General features: G+C 39.4%; 1 protein-coding gene and 1 long non-coding RNA gene across 9 annotated transcripts in view; one reads left to right on the forward strand and one right to left on the reverse strand.

Moving 5' to 3' along the window:
• Positions 1-27,298, forward strand: part of LOC127432640 (uncharacterized) — a 137,104-nt gene that overhangs the window by 38,953 nt on the left and 70,853 nt on the right. The gene's annotated exons all lie outside the window — the stretch shown is intronic.
• vcanb (versican b) overlaps positions 1,719-27,298 on the reverse strand; it is a 30,827-nt gene continuing 5,247 nt past the window's right edge. The window contains exons 4-16 of one of the 8 annotated variants that reach the window (XM_051683777.1): positions 24,876-25,050; positions 24,532-24,659; positions 22,554-22,847; positions 16,391-17,173; positions 13,684-14,421; positions 11,482-13,458; positions 11,025-11,138; positions 10,813-10,926; positions 5,925-6,083; positions 5,028-5,110; positions 3,067-3,211; positions 2,794-2,976; positions 1,719-2,175 (exon numbers count right to left, since the gene is read on the reverse strand). In XM_051683777.1, the coding sequence (XP_051539737.1) occupies positions 2,042-2,175; positions 2,794-2,976; positions 3,067-3,211; positions 5,028-5,110; positions 5,925-6,083; positions 10,813-10,926; positions 11,025-11,138; positions 11,482-13,458; positions 13,684-14,421; positions 16,391-17,173; positions 22,554-22,847; positions 24,532-24,659; positions 24,876-25,050 (5,027 nt within the window). In that variant the 3' untranslated portion in view covers positions 1,719-2,041. Of the gene's footprint in view, positions 2,176-2,793; positions 2,977-3,066; positions 3,212-5,027; positions 5,111-5,924; positions 6,084-10,812; positions 10,927-11,024; positions 11,139-11,481; positions 14,422-16,390; positions 17,174-22,553; positions 22,848-24,531; positions 24,660-24,875; positions 25,051-27,298 lie in introns of all 8 variants that reach the window. The other 7 variants (XM_051683779.1, XM_051683778.1, XM_051683781.1 and 4 more) reach the window with 7 other exon arrangements.

Consider the following 27,298-nt stretch of genomic DNA (forward strand, 5'->3'; position numbering starts at 1 on the left):
TATGTGTGGGAGCACAGAAAGTATTTTTCATCAAGAGTTGATGGTGTGAGTCTACACCTCCCCTTTACCTTTACGTGAAAATGCTAGTGAGGTGTTTTTTCTGTCTCTCTAATGTTCATTTTTCCCGACACCCGTGGAGGTAAACTGGACCTGGCAGATCACATTCGGACAGCTATGACACACTGCACTTTTCATAATACAAGCGTTTAATTGTTATAGTTGACATGAAATTTCCAACAGTGACAGCTAATAATTGGGCAGTGGTGGCTCAGTGGTTAAGGCTCTGAGTTACTGATCAGAAGGCCAGGGGTTCAAGCCCCAGCACCACCAAGATGCCACTGTTGGGCCCTTGAGCAAGGCCCTTGACCCTATCTGCTCCAGGGGTGCTGTAACATGGCTGACCCTGCATTCTGACCCCAGCTTAGCTGGGATATGTGAAAAAAAAAAAAAGAATTTCACTGTAAATGTGTGGTAATAATTACACATTTCATAACAATTAAATTGTACTTTTTAAAATGTATTTGTCACCCTACAATTTTAAGAGGCTTAAATGTGATTAAAATTGTTGTACATGGAATATAAAATAAAACATACACTTTCACAGAAGCACCCCTTCCCCCCGTCCTAGTTTTAACACTCTACTTGCCTTAGCTATAACACGATGGGTAAATGACATGAGAAGATTGTCAGAGGTGTCGTACAGAGATATTTTTAATGACTTTGTGTTGTCTCTGAGTTTCATGAGCAGAGAGGCATATTAGTACGTCCACAGCATGAAGGTAGAATCTTGTGTATTTATGAAGTACTCTTGTTTTAAAATTTTCCCACTCTGCTTCCAGTTGTTATGACATCCCCTGACCACTTTAAAATACCCATAATGACTTTTGACAACTCTATACACTTCACTAGCTAATTTTACTTTGACATCAACACCACAGATGTCTATATAGCGACCGCTAGACCGGAAGTTCCGAGACAAAATTTTCAAGATGGCTGCGTGCTAGTTTCTCTGGTGCATAAAGCCACAGCACAACATTAATGTCACTTTCTGTCAGAATTAACATGGGATTTTTGTGAAATGAAATCAAACAAGAACACACACGATTTAAACTGTTCATAATAATGCTTTATTATTCAAAATCTCACAGTTCGTTCATCGTTATATGTATCTTCAGCAATAAATTAACTTCTATGGCTTCATGTAGTTGTAATAATGTCCAACAAAAAAGTCTAGCTCATTCAACCACACATACATTATTCATATTTTCATATTTTATCATGACATTCATTAAAAAAGTAAAAATGGTTATATATTACAAACCCACATATCATTTTAAAAAATGAAGGGAAAAAAAAACACCTAAAATATATATTTTGATATGTGTAAATGAATATGATAACTGAGTGTACAATGGTTTGGTATAATTTTTGGATAAAGAGTGAGGATGCCACATAGGAAGACGATGATGAAGATTTGTTTTCGATTCATGAGTTCCAGTCCTTTCAGCATTGCTTTTCTTCCAACCCTGTAATGTACTTTTTGAAACCCTCCCCATCCCACCAATGTGAAACAAAATAAAGACTTTTGTTCTGTTATTCTTTGTAAATACTTACTGTAATTGTTCTGTTTATACTCTCTGCATACCCTAATTGTGCTCTCAGCAAGGAGATCCAGTTCTTCGCAAGCAAAAGTTACAGATCAATTAAAAAATAAACAGTCACCATTCACAGCTGTTTTTAATTTCTTGTTCATTATCTCTACTATATACATTACAACCAGAGACCCCCTCCATTTCACTTCTAAACATTAATACAATATGCGATTATCACTATTGCATAGTCAATGACAGAAAGTACACTCTCTCAGTGGGTGGGTAACGGTGTTTTTTTTTTTGTTTTTTTGTTTTTTGTTTTTTGCAGTCCCTCAGGGTAATTCAATTCTTGCTGTAAAACATTCATCAGGCACATAGTTTGGCTTCGTCCCTTTAGACTGAAGATATTCTCTGTGTTGATGTGAAGCATCTGTAGCTCTGGTTGGAGATCAGTGTATGGAGACATCTGCTGTTTTTGACCAGCGATGACGGTTCTGCGTCAGCTCATTGTAGCGTCTCTTACTATTGTTGTAATAGTTATTATTTTGATATTTGTGTGTGTATGTCTTCTGGTAGATTGATGCTGAGAAACAAAAGAAAATGAGACTTTTAAATAAAGTGCAATACCATCAAATCTGCAGTATAATACATAATTTCACTCAAAGGAATAGTTCAACCAAAAATTGTAAATTGCGTTTATCATTTAGCTACTCAGCTCATGTCGTTCCAAACATGTATTATTTTCGTTCATGGAACACAAAAGACTTTTTTGCAGAAGATCTAGGCTTCTCTTTCTCACAGGGCCGTTTCTAGCTATAAGCGGTGTAAGTGGCCATTTAGGGCCACCAGGGGGCCCCTGGTAGCCTGAGAGGCATGGGAGAATGTAACTGCAAAGAGAGAGTTGTAGCTAAATGTGACAGGCATGCGCACCTACAAGTTGGGAGTGGGGGGAAAAAAAGAAAAAGGAAGAGGAGGAGAAATGCAGCCAGACCACTGGTAAGAAATGAATGTAAGTCAGCTACTTGGCTATGTGTTTTCTACGTAGGATTTTGCTTAGGGCCGCCATATGCTCAGAAATGGCCCTGAAGGGTTGAAGGTGTGGAACGATATGGGGGTGAGTAAAAAATGACAGAATATTCATTTTTGGGTGAACTATTCCATTAACATCCATTTAATCAGAAACTTGGTAACAGTGACTTACGATTTAAGCATGTGATTTTGGGCTTGTCCCATTGGCCGTCTCCTCTGCATCTGATGGTGGGAACGTGTCTCTGGATGAAACCGTCCTTGCAGTGGTACCTCACCAGGGAGTTAATCTCATAGTGCGGCTTCCTGCTGCCATATATATTGGCATCCTTCACGATAGGTGGCTGCCCGCAGGAAACTGTGAGAAGAAGCAAAGTAGAAAGGCAATGAGCTCACATCTGGGTGTAAGATGCCTATCGGCCAAATGAGGAGGAAGAGAAGGTCTCACCTGTGCCCTTTTTGCAGGTAAAAGTCAGGTGGTAATTGCATGGCACATCATTCCATTGGCCATTCTCATGCCAGATCATCACCACGCAGTCCTCACCAGTGGAGAAGAAGCTGTCTGGCTGACCCTCTCTCCAATTCTCAAATTGCTAGTGCAAACAGAATGGAGTGTGGTTTAATACAAGACGGTAATGAATTCCACAACACAAGTACAACAAGGGGATGTTGTGTTATTCAGACTACTACAAATTTATTCTACATCATGTGGCCACATGAGGGCGCAAAGATCACATGTAAGAATCAAAACAGATGCTCTTTATAACACATCTGGTAGGGTTGCATGGGACTTTCCTTGATCAAAAAGGGGGGAAAGGGATGATAGGTTTTTGAAACCGAATGTACTGCTGCGTTCAATTTGCGTGGGTTTAACACAAACACACAAGCCCCATTTCAGATGCAGAAAGGCAGTAAAAACATGCATAGATGTTTTCATCGAATGGTTGATGCACAATCATTGTACTTTATATTAATATGTAAAATCAATTTTGCATGGGCTATTGTTTGTGAAGAAATACTGAAGAAATACTGTTAAACCCTAATGCATAGATTCAAGATGCAAGGGTCTGAAATCTTTAGCAAGTTTTCAACTGAGGTTAATTGGCTGTAGGAAAAACTAATTGGGAGTGCAAACTGCAAATGAAGGTGCAAACTGTCTACTTTATGGTGTAATCCCTCAATATAAAAGATCAGATTTAACAATACGATCAACCACAAATACACAGGAAACAAATGCTCAACACAAAACCAAATAACAAAACACAAGCAATGTACACATTCAATTTAGGTCCTTCACAAAATCAGCTGCCTTCGACCAGCTATCAGTAATAATTCATGAAATAGTTTGTGGTAAAGCATTGTGGAATTTGGTAGGGCTGGGAATCAATTCCAAAAAGAATTGATTCTTCGATTCCGAGGTGTTGGGAATCCAGAGTCGACTCCAAAGCTTGACTCCACTCAGGGGAATCGATTCCGCTCAGGGACATGACATGTTTGGACTGTGTTTAATTACATAAACTAATACTAAATACAGATTTGAAAGGGATGGCAGCTAAATGACAATTCCTTGACTGATCAACGAGCGTTTTGAGGTCGATCAGTCATCAGTATATCCAATATGTTTGTTCATCTGTATGAATTGATCTCAAAAGACCGATACTGTAAGATTCCACTTTGCCTCCTTTTTTATGAAGAATCGATTGGAATCGATTCCAAAATCCTGGAATCAAACAGCTCTAAAATCTGGCTGTGGAGCATTCTAGACTTAGAATATCTGAAAATAATAATAATAATAATGACTGAATAGTAATGGGTGAGAACAGACCAAAATGTAACTTCTTTTTTACTGTACATCTTGCCATTTCAGTCTCTAGGCAATGGATTAAACCACTGGAGTCTTATGAATTACTTTTTTGCTGCCTTTATGTGCTTTTTGGTGCTTAAAATTTCTGGTCATCATTTACTTGCATTGTATGGACCTACAGAGCTAAAATATTCTTCTAAAAATCTTCATTTGTGTTCTGCAGAAGAAAGAAAGTCATACACATCTGGGATGGTATTAGGGTGAGTAAATAATGAGAGAATTTTTGGGTGTACTATTCCTTTAACCATATTCCTAACTGAACCGTGGTTGCAGCAAATGTGTATACAAGACAGTTTCACAGATTGAGGGTCAACCCACATCCTTCCAAAGTCTGCGTGCACTTAGATGTACTGCAAAAAATTTGCCTTGCGTCTGTTGATTAGGGGTTCTCACTAATTTTAGGATCAAGCAACCTCATTTAATCAAGTCCAAATTCCAGCTTCTAGCTTTTCCAGACTCATATCTCAGCAATGGTGGTTACCTGGAGCACAGGTGTGCATCTAATGAATGAACTTTATTAAGATGTAAATAATGACTAGTCTTACCATCGGGCTGCCATCTGTCCAGCGAAAATCATTATCAAACATTTTATCATTCAGCCCAATCCACTGGTAGTCATGTCCCATACCTACAAAACAATTACATGTGTCAATTTATATCTCTACAATATTAGTCCCTCATCTCAAATATGGAACACTCATGTCTTGACACAAATAAGATTTTTTTTCCTTGTACAAGGTTTTGGAATATAGCACCAGGGTCATAATAATTACGTTTTTACTATTTCTTTCATAATCTTTGACGTTTACAGCCCCAATATATCACAATATGCTTTTGTTGCATGGACAAGAGCATTGTTATCATTCAGCCAAACATCTCCTTTTGTGTTCCAGAAAAGAATGAAAGTCAAATGGGTTTGGAACAAAATGAGGTTGAGCAAATGATAACAGAATTTTCATTTTTGGGGGAAATAAACCTTTAATACCAGGCAGTGGTATGTTTACCACTCTCAAAAGCCTATAATTCAAGTAATTAAGATACAGGGTGTGTCATTTTATAGAATAGTAGCTAATGGATATGATAGAAATTCATTAATCTTTTCATGTTTGGACTAGTGAAAACATCTTTGACATCCTTAATGGACTACCTGGTTGAAGTGGAAACACCAGAAAGTCACTTTAACCAAACAATACATCATATGACACAAACAAATGAATTACAAATCATTTATTTGCAGCCGAAGGGAAGTTTGTTTGATTAAAGTCAACTGCAAGGTCAAGCATCTGTAATATAACTAATGCCTTGTTGAATCTATCCAAGCATTCAGTAAGTGCTCATACACTTCTATAACGAGTATCTGTTTTTTGTAAAACATACATTTAAGGGGAACCCCAAATAAATAACCTGTATTGGATATATGGTTCATGAAACAGGACACTTACGATTTACAAAGAGCTGTTCCTCGTGAGACAGGATGCTGGTGAGATGACCACCGTGCATTCGACACTCTCTTTCGGCTGCTTCCCATGTGCGCCGGTGCGTGAAGTATTTATAGCAGTGGCTCTGAAACTTGTGCCAACCAAAGTCACAAACCTCTGTATCTGCAGGTATGAATGGGATACATTGAATTATGAGAAACACACAAACAGTAGCACATACAAAAACACAGTGATTATTAGTATTTTTCTTTAAAAGAAAAAAATATTTGTTATTGGTCTGATTAGGCAAATATTGGAAGCAGATAGCATCACCCTGCTGGTTTACAGGTCTTAGCTGGTTTAAGCTGGTCACCCAGCCTGGCCAAGTTGGTCTTCAGTTGATCTTTCAGCCTAACTAGATGACAGGTGCCTAAACCCCATCTAAAATTAGCATGAAGACCAAGGCTAGAAGACCATCTTGGGCTGGTTTAAGTAGGTTCTCAGCAGGAAAGGTCATAGTTTTTCCAATTTAAAATATAATTTCTACATGCTAGGTTTAAAAAGTGTTAAAAAGTGATCAACCTTTTCTACTGATTTAGAATATCTGCCCTCATATCGGTTTTTGACCATAATATCGGCCATTTTGGTGCATCCCTTCTCAAAATAATTAAATAAAAAGCCTTTTTTTTTTTTAACTGTAGATGCTTCTGAAATTCATGATATAGCAACAAGTAACACACATCAGAGTGCTCACAGTCTATCTCTCTATCAGAAAAAATGTCTCAAGGCGATTGTCTGATCTTATCCATAAACAAGCCTGTCTTTCAGATCAAGTACAATCAGTTTTGCTGCAGAATATAATGTGGACACAGAACCGTATCTGTTTTGAGTTTTGCAGCTAAGTGGGTTAAACTAGCGCAAAGCACTTTTCATAAGACAGCACACAATGAAGATCATCAACATTTTGATTGGACTGAAACCACCAATGACCGTAGCGCTCAGCGTGTAAGCTAAATGCAAACAATGGCATCTAATGAGGCTGGGAAGAAAACACCACTAAACAAGGCCAAGTAAATCATGTCAGACGCACAGCTCATAGTTTTATTTGACTCATTACTCACATTTACAAGCTTTTTTTCCTTTGCCTTGAATGTACAGTTCTTTCTTAATATAGCAGAAGCGCTCTCATAGCATACTAGTAAATATTAGCAAAATGCACACAGAACCTCAGAGCAAGTAATACAAAATGTGTAGTAAATAACTGATCCTTCTCACAAGCATTACCTCTTAGTGCTAAATGTTGGGGTTTGAAGGCAATCACCACATAGCCTAGACGTGTTTTAAAATATAATTTACAGTATAGATAACATACACGTCCTGACATTCAGAATTATTAAGCCTCCTGACTAGGGGTGTAAAAAAATAAAATAAGATAAGAACTCATTGTTATGCCATTCGTAGCACAGTGTGGGACAAGTTAGCCCAAAATATACTTCAGTTTTAACTTGTAGGCTAGCCTATGTATACAGGTTGAGTGACGTACACAAAGTACACGCATGTGGCCCGATTTTTCTAACCGCACGTAGTCTGTACACATAGTCTGCGCATATGCCTGGAATTATTTGCACTATTAATAGGTCCACAAGATGGCAACACTCACAGTTAAGCTGTTGCTTTCATTAAGTAGTGCAAGAAGACGATGTAAATGATGGTGAACAACAGGAGACGAAGGTGGAAACAACAGTGGAAGTGCACATCAAGAGCACTTGTGTGAGGAGGTCAGGAGATACCTGCATTAGAATAACTCGAGTCTGAAATATTATAAAGACATTTATGGGTCTAAAAGTGCATTGCATCATATAATAAAGAACTGAAATTAAACAATGGTCAGACCAAATATTTATACACCCCTGCTCCAGACCCTGAGTTGACCCTCTCTACTGGGTGGTTAGGGTTAAAGTTCAGGTGGTCTTGTTAAATGGAGCCAACTCAGGCCTCTGAATGTGGGAGATTGTAAACTTGTTAAATGGAGCCAACTCAGGCCTCTGACTGTGGAAGATTGTAAACTTGTCTGCTCAGTGCTGTAAGGTGAAATATATGATGATGAACCATGCTATGGATGAAATAAGGAAAAAGACTGCAACCACTAGTCAATGATAGAAACAAACATGCCATTGAACTGCATATTGCTACTGCATGCTGCATTGGCTCTGTCGTCAGAAGATAATTTTTGAGTGGTACTGTGACATGATTTATTAAAAGTGAAATAAGTGTCTTTTTTTACATTTCTTTTACATTACCACAACTGCAAAACTCAAGAGTTCTTGATTCTTTTTTGGTTGGTCTTCTGACTTTGGCTATCAAGCAAACAGGTGTCCTCAGAAGTGATGTTTGTGCATGTGCGTGTGTGCTTGTGTGCGTGTGTGCGTGTGTGTGTGTGTGTGTGTGTGTGTGTGTGTGTGTGTGTGTGTGTGTGTGTAAGATTAGCTCTGCTGAGTAATGGCAACAATATTTTGGATGAAGCTGGAACCAATTCATTGGGGGATCAACGCCCAACATGATCGTCAAGTCTGTGAAAGTGAGCGTAAATTTCAAGTCCCGAGAAGGTTAATAGCCCTCTTCAAAGTAAAAAAAAAAAAGAAAAAAAGAAAAAAAAAGCTATTTTCTGAGCTTGCTCACATACGTAAGTCCCGATTATTTTTAGAGTGGAAAACCAAGGGTCCCGTCCCAAGAAAAGCCCTACATGAGTGTTAGGGAGTTGCTATACTGGAGCTTGTCCCCAATGTGACTTGGAGTTCACATGAGCCTCTTGAGACGTATTGATGCATTAATTGGTTCCAGTTGATTTCGCAGTCTAGACCCATGTTCCAATAGCAATCTCTCTCCTAAGGGGCCTCACCTTTAATTAAGGGAACAGCCAAGAAAGGGCCAAGGAACCATTGTCAGAATCAATCTCAGCGCTGCCTCACATCATCACAGGAGAATGACTTGACTTCATAATATTCAAAAACTGAGCACTGTCCACAGCCATGTGCAAAGAGTTTCAATATTTTCTGTCTCTTTTTTTAAGAGATGTTTGTCATAATTCAAGCCACAACAGATGATCCAAAGGGATATTCTCATGTTTGAAGTTCTTCACTGTTACTCATGGGTTGAACACACATTTTGGTTGAGTAATGGGAACTGACTGTGAAACGAGGCATTCAGTAGATGTCAACAAGACACTCTTTGTATGTAAATGTGATTTTACTGTACTTCACTTCATCCATATCAAAGCTTAATCCCTACACAGAGCAATGCCTGGCCAAAGACTAAAATAAATGATCAACCTGACAGTACATTTGGCACCTACAGATACAGTACAAATGCTTTGTTGAAATCTAAATTGACCCCATTTACTTTCTTTACTTTCTCATATCCTAGCTTAATGAGTAGAGACAACTGTATGCAAGCTATTCGTAGATTGATTACCATGAAAATCGTAAACATTAGCTCTGCGGCACTTTCAACTTTTCTTTGAACGGCCTAACAAAAGATCATTGGCTCAGCCAATGGCATGGGTTCAGTACCTGTTTGGAAGAAACAATGGAAGACAGGGGGAGTATATGGAAAAGCGGTTTGAAGTCATTCATTTAGCAATTCTGTGTGGCGCAGAATGGCGCTAATGGCATAGAAATTACACACTTCAGCTTTAATAAGTAAATTAGCCACTTTGACCAACCAAACAAATTGACCACTTTCCTGGTCATATTGTGCATGATTCATCAGTGCATATATTGACCAATAAATATCATGTGGCAATTCTATCAAATCCTGATTGAAAGGCCAAACCTGTAGTGTTCTATGCTGAATATTGTGTTTAATGCAGAAATCTGTGACATTACAGAAATTCAGTGAGTTTTAAATGCCATTTCATTCTGTCTTTAATTAGTTTCCGAAGCCCTCTAAAAGTCACGACCCAACTTGTGAAAAATTATGCTTTTGTGGTGGACAAATATGACGATGCTAATGAAGGAAAATGCACTCGTCATTTACCTAGCCACACTAATGTGCCTGGATTCATGCCAAGTAAGGCAGTGAGTTCAGTGAAAGGGTACTGTCAGTACTGTCTCTGACAGTGTGCCCTTTTTTCTGAACCCTATTGTTGACACAAATCTGCTTTCGTTTCTCTGGACACCATACCACACACCCTCTGGAGGATCAGGCCTGCCAGATGTGGTGAACTCAATGGTTTGGATTGTCTGAGTCCAGACTAATAGTTTGGACTGCATCCCATATACATTCATTGCTTCAGTGGAATAGTTAAACAGCCATAAATCAATATTTATAAAGCACCTAATGTCTGCACCTTAATACATCATAAAATATTCCGTCCTGTACCAATAATATGAAAACTAGGTAAGAAATATTTCACTTACAGTGGAAGCCTAGTAGGCATTCGTGCATCACTGCAAATAAACGTTTAATGCAATCATCAAACTATTTGGAAAGTAAAATCATAATTATGTGTGTTGGGATGAAGCTAGTGTAATTTGCTTACTAGAACTTCTTACCAGTCTGCTATCAACCAGCTAGTTAATGCTGTAAACAGCTAAAACTGCAAGCATTCTGCTAGCATGCCACAGATGCTGTCCATTGACATTTAGTTGTAAATAACGTAATCTGCTAGCAACCTACTAACAGGTCACAGACACTCTCCATAGACATCAAGCTGTAATAGCTATCTGATAGCCATATGCTAGCATGCAATAGATACTGTCCATTAAGTTGTATATAACTAAACCTGTTAGCAATAGCATGCCACAGAAACTGTCCATATACCTTTAGTTGTAAATAGACCAACAATACTTAAAGAATTTCATATAATAGCCAAATTAAATTTATTGCAATATGTTAAATGGTGTTTTCATACCTTGTTCACAAAGGGCTCCTGAATAGCTGGGCAGACAGGTGCAGCTGAAAGAGTTTAAACCATCAATACAAGTAGCTCCATTGCGACAAGGGTTGGACTGGCATTCATCAATGTCTGCAGGAATTTGGATATGATGAGAAATTGACACTAATCTAGGAACTCTGAATCTTTAACAAAAATTAATAAATCTGAAAATATCAGAGCCTCCATACCATTTTCACAGCGTTCCCCACTGAATCCAGGCATGCAGACACAAATGTTTCCTTTTCCATTAAAAAAACATGTTCCACCATTCTCACACATACTGACTGAGCAAAGTGTGAGGCCTGAAATGACAAAATAATGTCTATTACTCTGTAAATGGTCTATGGACATTATAAAGCAAAAGTATTTTTGTGAACTTCAAGAAGGGAACTGTGGTGAAAATTAGCAAAATGGAACTCTACATGATAATCAATATAAGTTACAGAATCATTAAAGCTGCAGTGTGTCATTTCCGCAACACTAGTGGCAGCAAACAGAATTACAGTCTTTTTGTTTGAGCGGCCCAGCAAAGCACCATTGCCTTAACCAAGTGTATAAAACCTGTTTGAATTCTGTCTGATACTGGAAGTTGTGCAGAAATTACATACAGCAGTTTTAACAGTGTGAAAAAAAGTGATACTGTACCTTTCAAATCAACCATGTGGCTCTCAACAGTGTAGCTGGCAACAGTCCAAGGTTCTGGTTTTCTTGTAGTGAACTCATCCCTGGATGGTGGTTGTCCCTCAACGATTGAGGGACCTGCCTCAGTGTCATAATCTACAACATCCTTCTCAAATGTCACAGTTGTTGTGGCTTCGGGAGTGGTGAGAATTTCTTCTCTAGCAGTCCACTGACTCGTTCCTCCACCCAAGACCTGGACTGGCACTGGCTCCTGCACATGTGGCTCTGTAGAAACACTGAAGGTGGGAAGATGAGAAACTGGTATTGAAGAGGTGAGAGGTTTCTCAGTTGAGTAACCAAGTGGAGAACGTGAAATTTCTTGAGTTTTCTCCTCTGAAGTCTCTGATGAATGCACTGAGGTGGTTGTCGCATCAGAAGGTATTGTTTGGATTAAAATTATTTCTTCAGAAGAAAACATTGCTCTTAGACCATCAGTGGGCAGAATGGTGGTCACTGGAGTTTGGGTTTGGGTTGTGAATTGGGACTTTGTCTGAGTTTGGACAGAAGTAAAAGTCAATGGTGTTGGGTCTTCTGCAGAGCCTTCAAATAATTGAGTTGCTTCATAATCTGCACTAATCTTCCTTGTTTCTTCAGTTTCCTGAATTGGAAGGGATGGCACAGTAGTAGCAGTGAATGGTTTCAGTGAGTATGCTTCAGTTGGCTGATCACCAGAGCTCAAGTCCTCAGTGATGGTAAAAATTGTGCTTGCATCCTTTTCAATCTCAGGCCCCAACAAAGGACTTTTGGTGGTCATTTGGTCTTGTCCACTCCCAGAGTCTTCAGTATAAAGAGACTCTGTAGACTTTGTAGGAGGCTTTGTTTGTGTTTCTTCTCCTAAGACTTCCTCCTTCTGAGAAGTTAAAACAATACGTATAGTGGGTTCTGCATTCAGCACATCCAAACTAATGGGTTGCCTTGGCTGATTAGGATCAGTACTTGTTAAGGAACCTGTAAAGTTGTAAGATGAAACAGTAATAGAAGGTGATTGAGTCTGGTGTTTTGGTTCTTCGGTTGGAAATAAATCTTGTCCCGAGCCCTCTTCCTCGGCTGAGGTTGATCCCTCAAAATCTTCTGTATCTAGCTGCCTTTTTCTGCCAACAGTGCTGGGTTCTAGAGTTGTTTTCAATGTGACAAATGGTGCCTTGGTGGAACTATCCACCCCATTTTCTTTTGTAGTCTTCTCTGGTTCAGCTATTTCCGTCTCATTGGTAGCTACCACATCTGAGTCATGATATGTAGTTGTTGGTAGCACATCATCCACAGAACCTTCTGGAGGGGTCAGTTCCTTTTCATCTTCTGTTGGCTGCATCCCCGAACCCTCTTCGTTCGTCGGCATTCTGAAGGTTATGGTGTGTAAGGGCATCTCATGGCTTGGGGATTTGGTTGCAAATGTGGGTAACTCTGCCATGGTTTTACTTTCAGAGCTCTCTGTTGTTGTGGTTTGGGGCTCAACTGGGCTTTTCGTTGTTGGTAGCACGTCATCCACAGAACCTTCCGGAGGGGTCAGTTCCTTTTCATCATCTGTTGGCTGCATCCCCGAACCCTCTTCGTTCATCGGCATTCTGAAGGTTATGGTTTGTAAGGGCATCTCATGGCTTGGGGATTTGGTTGCAAATGTGGGTAACTCTGCCATGGTTTTACTTTCAGAGCTCTCTGTTGTTGTGGTTTGGGGCTCGACTGGGCTTTTCGTTGTTGGTAGCACGTCATCCACAGAACCTTCCAGAGGGGTCAGTTCCTTTTCATCATCTGTTGGCTGCATCCCCGAACCCTCTTCGTTCATCAGCATTCTGAAGGTTATGGTTTGTAAGGGCATCTCATGGCTTGGGGATTTGGTTGCAAATGTGGGTAACTCTGCCATGGTTTTACTTTCAGAGCTCTCTGTTGTTGTGGGTTGGGGCTCGACTGGGCTTTTCGTTGTTGGTAGCACGTCATCCACAGAACCTTCCGGAGGGGACAGTTCCTTTTCATCATCTGTTGGCTGCATCCCCGAACCCTCTTTGTTCATCGGCATTCTGAAGGTTATTGTTTGTAAGGGCATCTCATGGCTTGGGGATTTGGTTGCAAATGTGGGTAACTCTGCCATGGTTTTACTTTCAGAGCTCTCTGTTGTTGTGGTTTGGGGCTCGACTGGGCTTTTCGTTGTTGGTAGCACGTCATCCACAGAACCTTCCGGAGGGGTCAGTTCCTTTTCATCATCTGTTGGCTGCATCCCCGAACCCTCTTCGTTCATCGGCATTCTGAAGGTTATGGTTTGTAAGGGCATCTCATGGCTTGGGGATTTGGTTGCAAATGTGGGTAACTCTGCCATGGTTTTACTTTCAGAGCTCTCTGTTGTTGTGGTTTGGGGCTCAACTGGGCTTTTCGTTGTTGGTAGCACATCATCCACAGAACCTTCTGGAGGGGTCAGTTCCTTTTCATCATCTGTTGGCTGCATCCCCAAACCCTCTTCGTTCGTCGGCATTCTGAAGGTTATGGTGTGTAAGGGCATCTCATGGCTTGGGGATTTGGTTGCAAATGTGGGTAACTCTGCCATGGTTTTACTTTCAGAGCTCTCTGTTGTTGTGGTTTGGGGCTCGACTGGGCTTTTCATTGTTGAGCCAGATTCACCCATCTCATGGGATGATCTGATGCCCTCAGCCTCCTCAGTAATCATGCCAGTCTCATAATCATGGACGGTTTCTTCCATTGCCGGAATGGCGGTGTCAAACTGGTCTCCTCTAGCTTCCTGAGTTTGCTCAATGTCCGGTTTCAGAGTTAGCTCGTGTTTTCCGTTGATAAAACTCAATTTTGGGGTAATGGTAACAGAAGCTGAGGGATATAAATCAAACTCTCCACTGCCCAAAGGAGACTCCATTTCACCCGACAGAAAGACTGGTTTATCAAGGAAATTGAGAATATCATCAACTGTTGACAAAACAAGAGAACCCATTATGCATTCACATTAAAACTGAGTATTTTAGAGCTAGCTCTGAATTACCACCACATAGTACTGTAAAGCTTGCTTCCATTTTCAGTTCCAACTTTATGTTGCCAATTTTTGAAGACACTTTACTGATGTCTTAGATACTGTCATGGTTGGGAAAAATAAAAGAGCCTTAAAACTCCACCTAAAGGCAAGAGTCTTGCTTGGGGCAAATAAAACTCTTGGGTCAATTGTGATGTTAGGCAGTCAAGATATTACTGATTAGTATTACTTTGTACAGCAAACTGCTTATTACGCATTTCATTCAGTGATATGTCCCTATGAGACCCTAAAAACAAAAGGCTTCTACAGTATATCCAATTCCAGCCACAAGATCTTTTCATTTTTAAACTGTTCAAAATTAAAGAATGTGATTCCAGCAACTGGGAAATTAGTTGGCTACAATCTGTGTGAAATATGGCCAAAATTTAGTACATCTTGAAAATCCTTATATATAATAACCCCAAATATGCTTTCCCTTGGTGAACACACTGGCAGCCACATATGGTAACCTGATGCGGAGGTAAGGGAAAGTAATTAGCTCAAAGTGATTACATCGCTGATTGATGTTTTAAGGGGCTTTGCCATTTGACCCGGGATACATTTGTCTCTTGTGGCTTTGAGAGCTACTCTCTTTCTCTCTCTCTCTTTCAAACTCAACACCTCTCCCTGACGTTTTACTAGAGTAATGTCACTTTAACAGTATCAAATGGTTTAAATGGGTCAGCTGATTAATGTTGACCCACAGGACCAACAAGACAGGAATGCTGTCTGCAGCCCCTGTACATATGTTTATCAGCTTCTCTCGAGCAACACGGGAAGTCAATTAAGGTCACGGGAAAGCATGGGTGATCTGTTTCCATGCTTCTTTATTATGTAGGCAGCACCACTTGTTTGGCTATACTTCTGGATGAGACAAAGATTTGGCACAAGCCAGCTATCAAAGCAACTGCATTTAATCAAAAGACAACAGAGGCCAGGTTTGAAAGACAGCACTGGACAGCTGGACAGAGCCAAGCCTGGCCACTCTTCAGCCAAGATCTGCATTCATTTGCATCTCACTAACTGCATGCTGCTTTGGACAAGCAACAATCACAGAACATTAGTGTACCGAAAAATGACAGGACAAGCAAATTTGGGTCATGTGAGCACAGTGGTCTTGTTTGGAAGGAAACAATCACCTGAAAACTTGATTGAATGCTTAACAACCAATAATCCAGAATTTCTTGGCTCTGTTTGCTGCTTTAAAAGCATTTACATTTATTAATTTGGCAGATGCTTTTATCCAAAGTGACATGCAGTGAATTCAAGGTATATCTTTTTTCAGTAAGTGTTCTCTGGGAAACAAACCCATAGCTTTGACGTTGAAAGCACAATGTTCTACCAGTTGAGCTACAGGTACACGAGAGAAAACTCACTGGTAAAGCTATTCACTTTATCTTCCTACATCAACTTAACTCAACATATTTAATTGTGTTCCTGTAGCATGGCACTGGCAGTGCCAAGATCATGGGTTAAATTCTGACACAACACACATACAAATAAAATAATACTTGTGTGCACTGTAAAGGCCAAAGTAAACTTCAGTTTACCGTGTGCCCCTATGTCTCATGCACAGTGTACGTTATGCAAATGTCGTCATCAGCATAGTACATTGCTGCGTGCAGCCCAGTTTTTCTAGACACACGGACAGTTTGAGTCTGTTCAAGTCATCTGCACATGCAGCTAGCTTTGACTGTCATAAAGAGTATCACAAAACAGTCATAGTGCGCATATATTTTGAAAGGCTAAGGATTGACCGTTTGAGAAATGTAATGGCATGCACAAAAACAAGCTGGTTTGGATAAAATGTCTTCCAAATGCAAATGAAATTGCACTAAAAATGTGACATCTCCTAGAGGTGAGTCTTACCTGAGTGGTTTTTGTCTTGGAAGTTGACTATGAGGATATGGAGTGGAGGCTGGTTTTTCATGTCCAGTGGAATGTCAGTATTCTTTCTAATTTCCGTGTTCTCACCATTTATGACTGCTTCACTTAAATGTGGTGTTATCATGGTGGACTCTGCAATGACCAACCCTTCTTGAGTTGTGTTTGCTGTGGTTTCATCCTCTTTGTACACGATGGCTGGTTTTGCTGTATCTTCTTGGTTGACCATAACAAACACAGTAGGCAAAGTAGGAATGACATTATCAGGAGTGTCCATTTTCCCACTGCTGCTACCCACTGCGCTACTCTCATTGTATTCCCCATGAGGAGTATCCATCCCAGGGTGTCTGCTTCCTGTAGTGGGCTGACGGGGTAGCTGAATGGAGAACAATGAATCTTGATAAGGATCTGGATATGGGGGCATTCCAGTTGCAGTAGGGATTGAGGGTAGCTGATCAGGTAAGAGAGAATCAACAGCATGGGGTAGTGCTTGCACCAAGGCACTGTTCCCATCTTCATAGTCTTTGAATGGGATTTCTTCAGTTGGGGCAGAAGTGATGGCTTCAGCAGATGGGTAGGCCTCAGGGGTGGCTTTGTGGCGTGGAGCAATTCTTGCAGAAAACATGGATGATGGCTCATCTGTGAAGTCATGGGCTTGCGTAGAAGGGGTTGCTCTAATGGAAGAGACTGGAAGTGTGACCAAAGGAAATAGAGCTGTTGTAGTCTCTGTTGTTGGCACAGTTGTAGGAGCTGTTGTGGGCTCCCTTGCTGAAAAAAAAAAAAAAAAAACAGAGAGAGGAAAGATGTTATTTTAATTTGAAGAACCCTAAAGTGAAGTGTGCAATTTATGCACCACTAGTGGCAACAAACGGAATTGCAAAAATAAATAGCATGCAGACAGGTGTTTCAAACATTCTTCCTCTTGTTGTTTGGACAAACATGTAGTCCTGCCCCAAAATCATGCCATTGGTTGAGCCAGAAGTTAACATATCCATCTCCTCAAAGAAACAGATCAATGTGTTTTTTCCTTTCTTTGTTAAGTCAACCTACGAATGGCTTACTATAATTACACATAAAACTGGGATAGGAGAAAGCATTTTACAATTGAAATAACCTTTAAATCAACTTTAAAAGGTACATGTTTTAAGTTAAGCTTGGTAGGTTTATCCAAAATGAGGAACAATCAGTGTATTACCATTGACCATGTTAGTACAATCACTGGCAGCACAGTCCTGGTAATTTAGTCATGGAATTTCTTTCAATGCCAACAATAGCAGAATAGTCTAAGCATTTCTTTGGATCTTTTGGCTGGTAATGAGTTATTTTAGGAAAATGACGTACTGTGTATGACAGGGTAGAACTTGACAGTTTATATTTATTTTGAAACTCCAGTTTCCTTTCCAGAAATGTTTTGGCTTGGTTGCATGTGTTCTGAACACATGTTGACTACAGCAGGTAAATATTCTTGAATAAAAGCAATAAGAATATTTTATGAAATAGGTGCCAAAGTCTTTGCTTTTGCACAAGTGATGAATCAAACCTTAAAACATTCATGCTAACACTGATACAGGTCTAACTTTTTATTAGTGCTGAAACGATTAGTCGACGTTATTGACAATGTCGACAATAAAAAATTGTTGACAAAATGTTTTGTTCCCAAATAGTTGTTTGATCTTATTTAATGCAACATGAGATCCCATTAAACTCTATTGATGACACGTGAGAGCAGCACTGCAGTTCACGCCTGACTGAGGAGAGGAAGAATTACATAGCTCACAGTCCAGATGCACTCTAAACCTTACAAAAAGCTTCAGGTGATGTAGATCACAAATTATGAGGGAATTATACTGCAAAATTACAAATTAAGTAAATACAGAAGCACTCTCGTTGTGGAATAAGCGGAGCCGGAGCTCTTTAAAGTAGACACCCCAGCATTACATCTTAAATGCAGTTATATTTAATGCGTTATAGCTTTATTAAAGTTCAAATAATATGGAAGCAGATCATGTAAATAACTACAAACTCCAAAACTGGCATATCTCTGTGCAGTGAGCGCCTCTTCTTTGAGTTGCGCAAAGTGTCCCAATCTAAAGGGGAGGGAAACTTCACCCGGCTGATGCACACTCTGTCACGGAGACACATCCCTCAAGTGCACACGCTTAATGCAGCTAGATTATAACATGATGGCTTTCGACTTATTGAATCATAATATATGTCACTGTGCATTTTGGAAATTGGCAATACACAGCTTTATTAATAAGAGAGAGTTCGTTTTTTTGTGAGTTAAAGATGGATTGAAGTGAACAGAAAGGTGAGAGAGGGTATCTTCGCCCCATTATACACTGCAACAAAATACTTATTGATTAGTTTTTGTTTTGGCTTGTTTTCCAATATAAATATCTAAAACTCCTTTAAAAAAAAGATGCATTCACCTGAGAAGTAGCATATACGATATTTAGACTTGCTTTTAGAGAATAGATCTTGAATATAAGTATATTTTGTCTTTACCTCATTCGCAGAAGTATAACCAAGTGAAAAAATACACATATACAAAATACACTTATATTTAAGATACATTCTCTTAAAGCAAGTCTAAATATCTTATATGTTGCTTCTCAAGTAAATGTATCTTGTTTTAAGGATTTTTAGACAATTTTAAATGGAAAACAAGACAAAAACACTTGATAACAATATGATTATTTGCAGTGGATTTCTTTACTGAATTAAACTTAATAAAAAGTATTTTTCCCCTTTAATTCAGTGAATGTCATTTAGAGGTATTTTAAAAGATTATTTTTTTCCTCTTTATTATTAGTAAGCACGTTTAGTACACAAGCTGAATAATCGATTAAGAGCTAATGACTAATCGTTGCAATAATCACCGAATAGTCGAATAATCGTTCTAATAATCGTTAGATTAATCGATTATCAAAATAATCATTAGTTGCAGCCCTACTTTTTATTGACCATAATAAAAATTTAAACTCTTGTAACTTCTGACTCAATAATGTTCACCCCTCTAGGTTAGATGCTGTGGTCATGACAGACTTGTTGATGGGTTTCCAAAGGTCTGCTCAGATGGTCAAAGATTTTCTTGCAAAGGAAAATGCACTAAGATCTCAACACCACAGCAAACCCATTCATGATGGCAAGTTTGGCAGCCAGCCATTTGGCTGCATGCAGTAGAGTCATTTATACTTATACTTGGAAACATACAGTATACATTTTTTAACACTTCATTTCATGTCCTTAATGCATGTTCTCGAATGCATTGAACCGACAGTATGGTGGTTTATGCGATGGCACACATTTTTTATATTAATCAACACCAGGTTTGGGGAGTAATCAAGATACAAAAAAGGTAACTGTATTCAACTACAGTTACATTTAAAAATGTAATCAGAAAATCAATCCACTTTGGAAAAAAATGTGGATTACTTGCAGGATTACAATTGATAATTTACAACAAAAGAAATATACTACAATGACTACAACTGAACATTGTGCTTTCATTTCATGGAAACTTAGCCATTATTATTCTTTCTAAGATAAAACAGTGCATTTAAATGGTAAAATTGTTTTGCTGGCATTATCTAGTCTATCTGTATTGCTTTTCTCTTGTCTTCATTTGCATGTAGTAATTTGTAACAAATATGCTTTTAAAGCAACCACCTTAGTAACTCTTTTCTGCCATTTAAAGTATTTGATCATTTTTAGATCATTTATTGAATCAGTTTTAGTAACCACTACATTTCATCTTGCAGAACAACTGAATAATGCTGAAGTTATGCAAAGCATTGTGGACAGACAAAGGCCCACACCCTTCTCTCCTTTCTTGCCTGCCTTCTTTCTCCCTCTTTTATTTTTTCTTTGGTTTATCCATCTGTAGATCTGTCTTCAACTTTCTTTAAGCTACACACTAATGAAAGGGCTATGATGGTACAGTATCTCTGCTTCTTTGTCTCTCAGTTGCTCAGTGTGACAAACAGCCAGCTGTTCGACGTTAGGAACATGTCCTCTTTTTCTGCAGTCATCTCTGGTGTAAAACACGAGGCATCTTTTTCTGCTATAAAAGCACAGGAGGAAGCCACATCCCCAAGCAAACCCTTGTTTGTATATTATATTGGGGCACTCTTGCCTTCCGCGCTCTTTTCCTGGCCTACCCAGAGCGCTTTTGTTTGTTTTGCGGTACTCTGCAGTGGAAGCCCATTTATGAGAAGTGCTTCAAGACCAGTTTCATGAAACAAACCGCAGCTAACAGGAAAGCCACAAATTCCCAAGAGGTAGGGGGTGAAAAGGAGATACTTGATGTAAAATTGGATTAAGCGCATGTTAACCGCTGCCTTTGTTTGGCCTGTTTCCATTTTCCTTCAGTAGTGACAATTGAGGTTGTGCAGAGAGCAAGTTTACACAACCCCCAGTGGGATACATACAAGGTTCAAAGGCCATAGGTGGTCTGGGCACAGCAAGTGACCTGAAAACAGGTCAGTTAGTTTGCCATTTTATGGCACATATTTGAGCTAGATGTAGGACAGAGGTTTGGCAGATGAGGGGCTAAAATGTGAGGATTCCCAGGAGAGAATGCTTATGCTTCTTCCACCCAGCTACAAGAGAAGGGGAAAGTCAACCCAGAGTCTCTCAGTAACAGCTGTTACAATATCACAGCAAAACAGAAACCTCCCTGCGTAATAAAAACAATATATGTGATGGGGGAAATGTAGGATGAAATGTAGAACGCACATGTCTATGTAGTTAAAGGTGAAGTGTGTCATTTGTTGAATGTTTTTTTGAGGTTAAAATGCAGAGACAACTACAAGACATTCGAAAGTTGATTTTCTCGAAAAGTGTAACACTGTGGCACTACCAAAACAAAACATTTGTTTGAGCATCCCAACCAGCCTGACGCAGCAACACGGGCACAACCAATTGCATGAGTCTGGGGACAGGACTATCTGTTTGGTCAGCTAAACACCAAAGGAGTTTTTTTGCGTTTTTGACCAATGCGGCACATCTCACTGCTTTTTTGGCATCTCGCGCAGAAGCGACACATTTTTAGACGGCGTGCCAAGCTAAAGGAATATTCCCGGTTCAATACAAGTTAAACTCAGCATTTGTGGTATAATGTTAATTACCTACAAATTTATTTTTAGTCATCCCTCCTTTTCATTAAAAAAGCAGAAATCTGGGTCACAGTGAGGAACTAACAATGGAACTGAATGGTGCCAATCCTCAAACGTTTCAAAAGTGTTACCACTACATGTAAACAATATACGTGGTAACATGATTTTAGTATTATAAAATTACTTACTAACCTTTTCTGTGTAAAGTTATATGCCATTTTTCAACTTTGTTGCCATGACAATGTAATGTTGTAAAAGCTAAAACCCTATAATGACCATAAAACAACGATTTTGACAACTTTACAGCCCAAATAATACATGAGTTTTAATATAATAATTAATGTAAGTGCCTTCACAGTGATAGGCTTCACATTTCCGCCTTAAAACCCTCCAAAATGTGCCCCATTCACTTCCATTGTAAGTGCCTCATAGTAAACTCAATATTTGTTGTTCTTTTTTTTTAAAGAAAAAGAGGGACAATTCAAAATTATTTTTGTTGATAATCAGCATTATACAACAAATGCTACTGACTGAGCTTAACTTGTATTAAACCTGGAATATTCCCTTAAAAAAATAACTTCAACTTAAAAATACGAGTCTCGAGATACCTGCACCCTGTTCTGTTTATTGCACTGCATCTAGCTTTTTTCAATGCAATAACACACTAAATAACACCCCCTACTGGTAATAGGAGGAGTTTTGGGGAAAATGTTTGTGGAACAAACATTGTAGGATGAGTTATGCATTATACTTAGGGATTGGGGTTTAGAACAAGCCCCTAATGCGTATGAGCAATAATAATAGTGATGCTTGCCACTAATAAACAATTCTTCTGCGATTATATTCATTAGCCAAACTGTAGCATATTAACTTAGTGCATTAATATAGAATTAATTTGATTTGCGGTCACAGTTGTGCATATTTTGGCTGTTCTATTAGGACTTCCGAAATGAGCCAAAGCTATCCATTTTGTACAATATACATTGTGCAAATAATGACAAAAATTTAAGCATCTCATGAAGTCATACCTTTGAAACAATAAGCTCCAAGCTTCTCACTCGGTAAGGGAAATCCTGTTTGATTGAGGAAGCGGTACATAGTCCTGATACCCAGCTGTCCTCTGCCGCACTGCTTTTTTGGTACAGAGATAGGGTAGCGGGCGCTGCCGTCCGACAGCCAGCCAAAGTCGCAGCGGTCCATACCTTCCCTCCAGGCTGCATGCAGGTGACCTGGTGCTGCTAAAACTGCGTCCTCTCTCTCACACGCCTCCCTGGCTTCATCAAGAGTCATCTTAGTATTAACTGCTGGGTTAAACACCTCACCTGAGAACAGAAACACATACGTCCATACAATGTTACACATCATGTTTTGTCTTTCAGTTCACGTTGTCTATATTCTACAGGCTCAGTTCCACAAACTAGTGAGCTGCCTACCTAGACAACATTTCAGGCATCTTTCTGTAGATGCGCTCCAGATGCACAGGCTGTTCCAAACAGCTGAATTTATAAGCTACCTAAATAAGTGCAAATTTTAAGGAAGCCTTGCAAACATCCTTTGCGGACAAATCATTTGCCATTACAGCAATCTCAGTGAAAACTTTCATCCAAGATGGTGGACAGAGTAAAAGTCCATTTTAAATATAACTGTATTTTATTGCATATGGAAACATATTGATAAGAATTTGTTCCATCTAATTAAAAATGGATGTCTTTGCCTATTATTTCATTGTGCTGTGTATTTTTTTTTTTTAGCTTATTAGAGTGACGAGCCATTAGCTTAGCGAAATGCAATCACGACACTTTATTGGATCAGCTTTGAGGGTTATGACGCATTCATATCATGTTGGAATTACACTAATTATAAGTTGAAAACTTCAATTTATGAAAGTTGAGTGACTCCAGCCAGGTCTCCTAAGCAACCAAATTGGCCCGGTTGCTAGGGAGGGTAGAGTCACATGGGGTAAACTCCTCGTGGTCGCTATAATGTGGTTCGTTCTCGGTGGGGCGCATGGTGAGTTGAGCGTGGTTGCTGTGTCTCCATGGCAATGCACTCAACAAGCCACGTGATAAGATGCGCGGGTTGACGGTCTCAGACGCGGAGGCAACTGGGATCCGTCCTCCCCCACCCGGAGGCGAATCACTACGCGACCATGAGGACTTTAAAAAAAAAAAGCATATTGGGAATTGGGCATTCCAAATTGGGAGAAAAAGGGGGAAAATCCCCCCAAAAAAACAAAAAATATTTTTTATGAAAGTTGTTACAACAGCAGCTTCAACCATTTAACACACATTTTCCAGATTATTATGTCTTGCATAAAGCAATGCACTTTCTTTGTTCAAAATTGCACTTTGAGCAAATTGAAACTTTATATTGCAGCACTTCTCATATTATTGCCTCCTTATGATTCACTTTTGCTGCATTCCATATTTTTAAGTCGCTTTAGATAAAAGCATCTGCTAAATTAATAAATGTACATGTAGACCGTAGATAGCAAGGTAGATTTGGAACAGAGTCAGAGTCTCTATATGGGAAATGTTTTATGTCGGTAGCTGATTTCTTTTTTTTTCTCCCCAATTTGGAATGCCCAATTCCCAATGCGCTCTAAATCCTCGTGGTGGTGTAGTGACTCACCTCAATCCGGGTGGCGGAGGACGAATCTCAGTTGCCTCCACGTCTGAGACCGTCAATCCGCACATCTTATCACATGGCTTGTTGAGCGCGTTACCATGGAGACATAGCACGTGTGGAGGCTTCAGGCTATTCTCCGTGGCATCCATGCACAACTCACCACGTGCCCCACCGAGAGCGAACCACATTATAGTGACCACAAGGAGGTTACCCCATGTGACTGTACCCTCCCTAGCAACCGGGCTAATATGGTTGCTTAGGAGACCTGGTTGGAGTCACTCAGCACGCCCTGGATTCAAATTTGCGACTCCAGGGGTGGTAGTCAGCGTCTTTACTCACTGAGCTACCCAGGCCCCGGTAGCTGATTTCCAAACTTACCCTGAAGTTTTCCTACATAGCAGTACACATCATAAGTCTCAGAGGGATCTCTGATTCCGTATGTTCGAACTCCTGGCTTCATTATCATATCTCCATGGCAACCTTCCCGTGGCTTTGTTATTGGATATCTGTAAGAACAATCCCAGATGTGGTTTTCATATCAACAACGTAGATAACATGATTGTGCACAACACAGATAATGCTATGCCAAAAGTGAACCCATGTCTGGTTTCCAATAATTTTGAGTTGTGGTGCTCATTTAGGAGATGCAGGTTTAATTCTAGACAATTCTTTCCACTTTCTATATAATCAAACAGTTCAAAGGGTCTGTAGCTAAAAATCACCTGACGGTTTGGTCCGCCAGCCATCCGGCATCGCACTGGTCAAATCCGTCCTCGTAGGCTGAATTTAGCTGTTCAGACGTGGCAATGGTTGCACCCACATCAACGCAGGCCTGCTTGGCATGCTCAAAATCTAAACTGTAGCGACTGCTGTTGGTCCGATAATGAAACACAACACCTGTGAAAATACATGAGCAATGCTGGTGAAATTCTGAAAATGTGACAACATAAATCATGTGCCAACAGCATTGACAATGTTGAGCAAATCAAACCATAAAGAGCAATTTTGTTGTTGTTGTTGTGTGAAAATTGTCAAACACGAAAAGAACACCATAAAAGTTTTGATCAATATGATTCACTTGATAGAAATGAAGTGATATGTTTAATTTCGCCAGTGTTTGTTGTTTAAGCACTTTGGCCAGATGATTACATTTTGCCAATGCTTTTGCCAGTATTCATTTGAATATAATGAATGAATGTGATTTGCTTGTACTGGCATTTGCTAGTGAAACGACCTAGAGCTTTTGAAAGGTGCTACAAAAATGTAAATTATTATTTTTTTATTTTATTTTTTTATCATAATGTTTAGAATACTTGGCAACTGCAAATGTGATCATGCCCTCCCAAGATTTAATGAAAAAAAGTTAAATAAAAATAATAATAATAAAAAAAAAGTATGTGAGGATTTGCTATATTTGCAAAAGCCTGCCTTTGTAAAAGAGCTTGGAAGTTGCAACCACAACAACAAGCTGTTGTTTGGCAAAAATGAAGAATCATTGAATTGTTCAGCTATTTCGGGACCTGTCGTGTCTAAGACTGAACATGATCAGAATAACAATCACTCTCACAGCACTAAACAGCAGACAAATTTCTTCAGTCTTAACTGTCTATATCACTCCACTCCTTAAACACTTATTTTAACTCTTTCTTTTTACAGTATATTTCGAAATGTTACTCTTAACTAAAGGCCATTGTCTCTCATAACAGCCAGTTCTGCTGACAAATGATGTTCTTAAGTTCACACTGCACCCAATTTTGATTAGTTTTTTCAAATCTGATCTTTTGATGAAATCAGATCCATTCAGACAGTGTACCCAAAATCTGGTATATCCACATAAGTTGCCATAGTATTACTTAAGCACCACCACTGAATTCACAATGCACAGGAGAGATTGTGGCATTAAAGTGTTTTTCTATGTTAAAATACTTCCCCCAATCCCAGCTTAATATGCAGAGCCATTATATGAAGACATTCAAATGTTGATTGCTTGGTCAGGAAAGTGTAAAAGCTGGCTATGCGGCACTATCACAAAACTGCTCAGTTTGATTAAATGTCCTGACTAGCCTGACACAACAACACTGGCTCAACAAATGGCATGAGTTTGGGGCGGGACTATCCTTCTGGCCAACCAATGGCAGACAGGGGAGTTTTTGGGAAAACTGTTTGTAAACAGTCGTTACTTTTGCAACTCCATTTAGTGCCACTAGAGGCGCTAGAAATAACACAGTTCACCTACAACTGTATTGTACACTTTCAAACATATGTTGTGTTCGAAAACACTGACTCATTTACTATTCAATAATGCACAGTGTATGATGATATACTGTATGTATACATTATATACTGTATATGTCACATCACGAATGAAACGCATTTAATCAGATTTCAAACCAAAGGCAAATGTGTCTTGGATCTGATTTTATTAAACTTTATTAACTTTAAAAAATCGCTTCCTGTCAGCAGTCGACGCATCAGTGACGTAAGCGCAATGGCACTTTCACGCAAAAAGTTGGAAGCGCATGCTTTGTATACAACAGAGGAAAGAAAGTCACGCGAGAGTTAGTTCATTTCAAACAGAAATACAGCTCTGGCCGGAAGCAACGATTTAAAGTTCAAAACATTTTAATTATCGATTTGTTTCTTATACCAACCTATCGGTTTGCTACAGAAGACGTTAGTTGATCGACTGGAGTCGTGTGGATTACTTTTATGCTGCCTAAATATGCCTTTTGGACCATCAAACAGCCAGCAGCCCAATGGCACCCGTATACTTGCATTGTATGGACAAACTGAGCTGAAATCTGCTTACAAAAATCTTCACTTCGGTTCTGCTGAAGAAGGTCTGGGATGGCTTAAAGGTAAGTAAATCATGAGAGGATTTTCACAGAAAAGTTGGCGTGTCATACCAGAATGGAGCTAGGTGATTGGAGGAGAGGGGTTGAAAAACAGAGTAAGAAGGCTTGGTGATGTCAGCAAAAAGGGAAAAGTCAATTCAGAGGCAGAGTAAGTTATTACATTTTGACAAAAGATTACAAGAATTGTGTTTTTTACTTACAGTAACATACCAGTGGATCATGCAAAGACCAGAAAAGGGATATTCTGGGTTCAATACAAGTTTAGCTCAGTTAACAGCATTTGTGGCATA

This window comes from Myxocyprinus asiaticus, chromosome 42 (assembly GCF_019703515.2).
Source record: "Myxocyprinus asiaticus isolate MX2 ecotype Aquarium Trade chromosome 42, UBuf_Myxa_2, whole genome shotgun sequence".
Lineage (NCBI taxonomy): Eukaryota > Metazoa > Chordata > Actinopteri > Cypriniformes > Catostomidae > Myxocyprinus > Myxocyprinus asiaticus.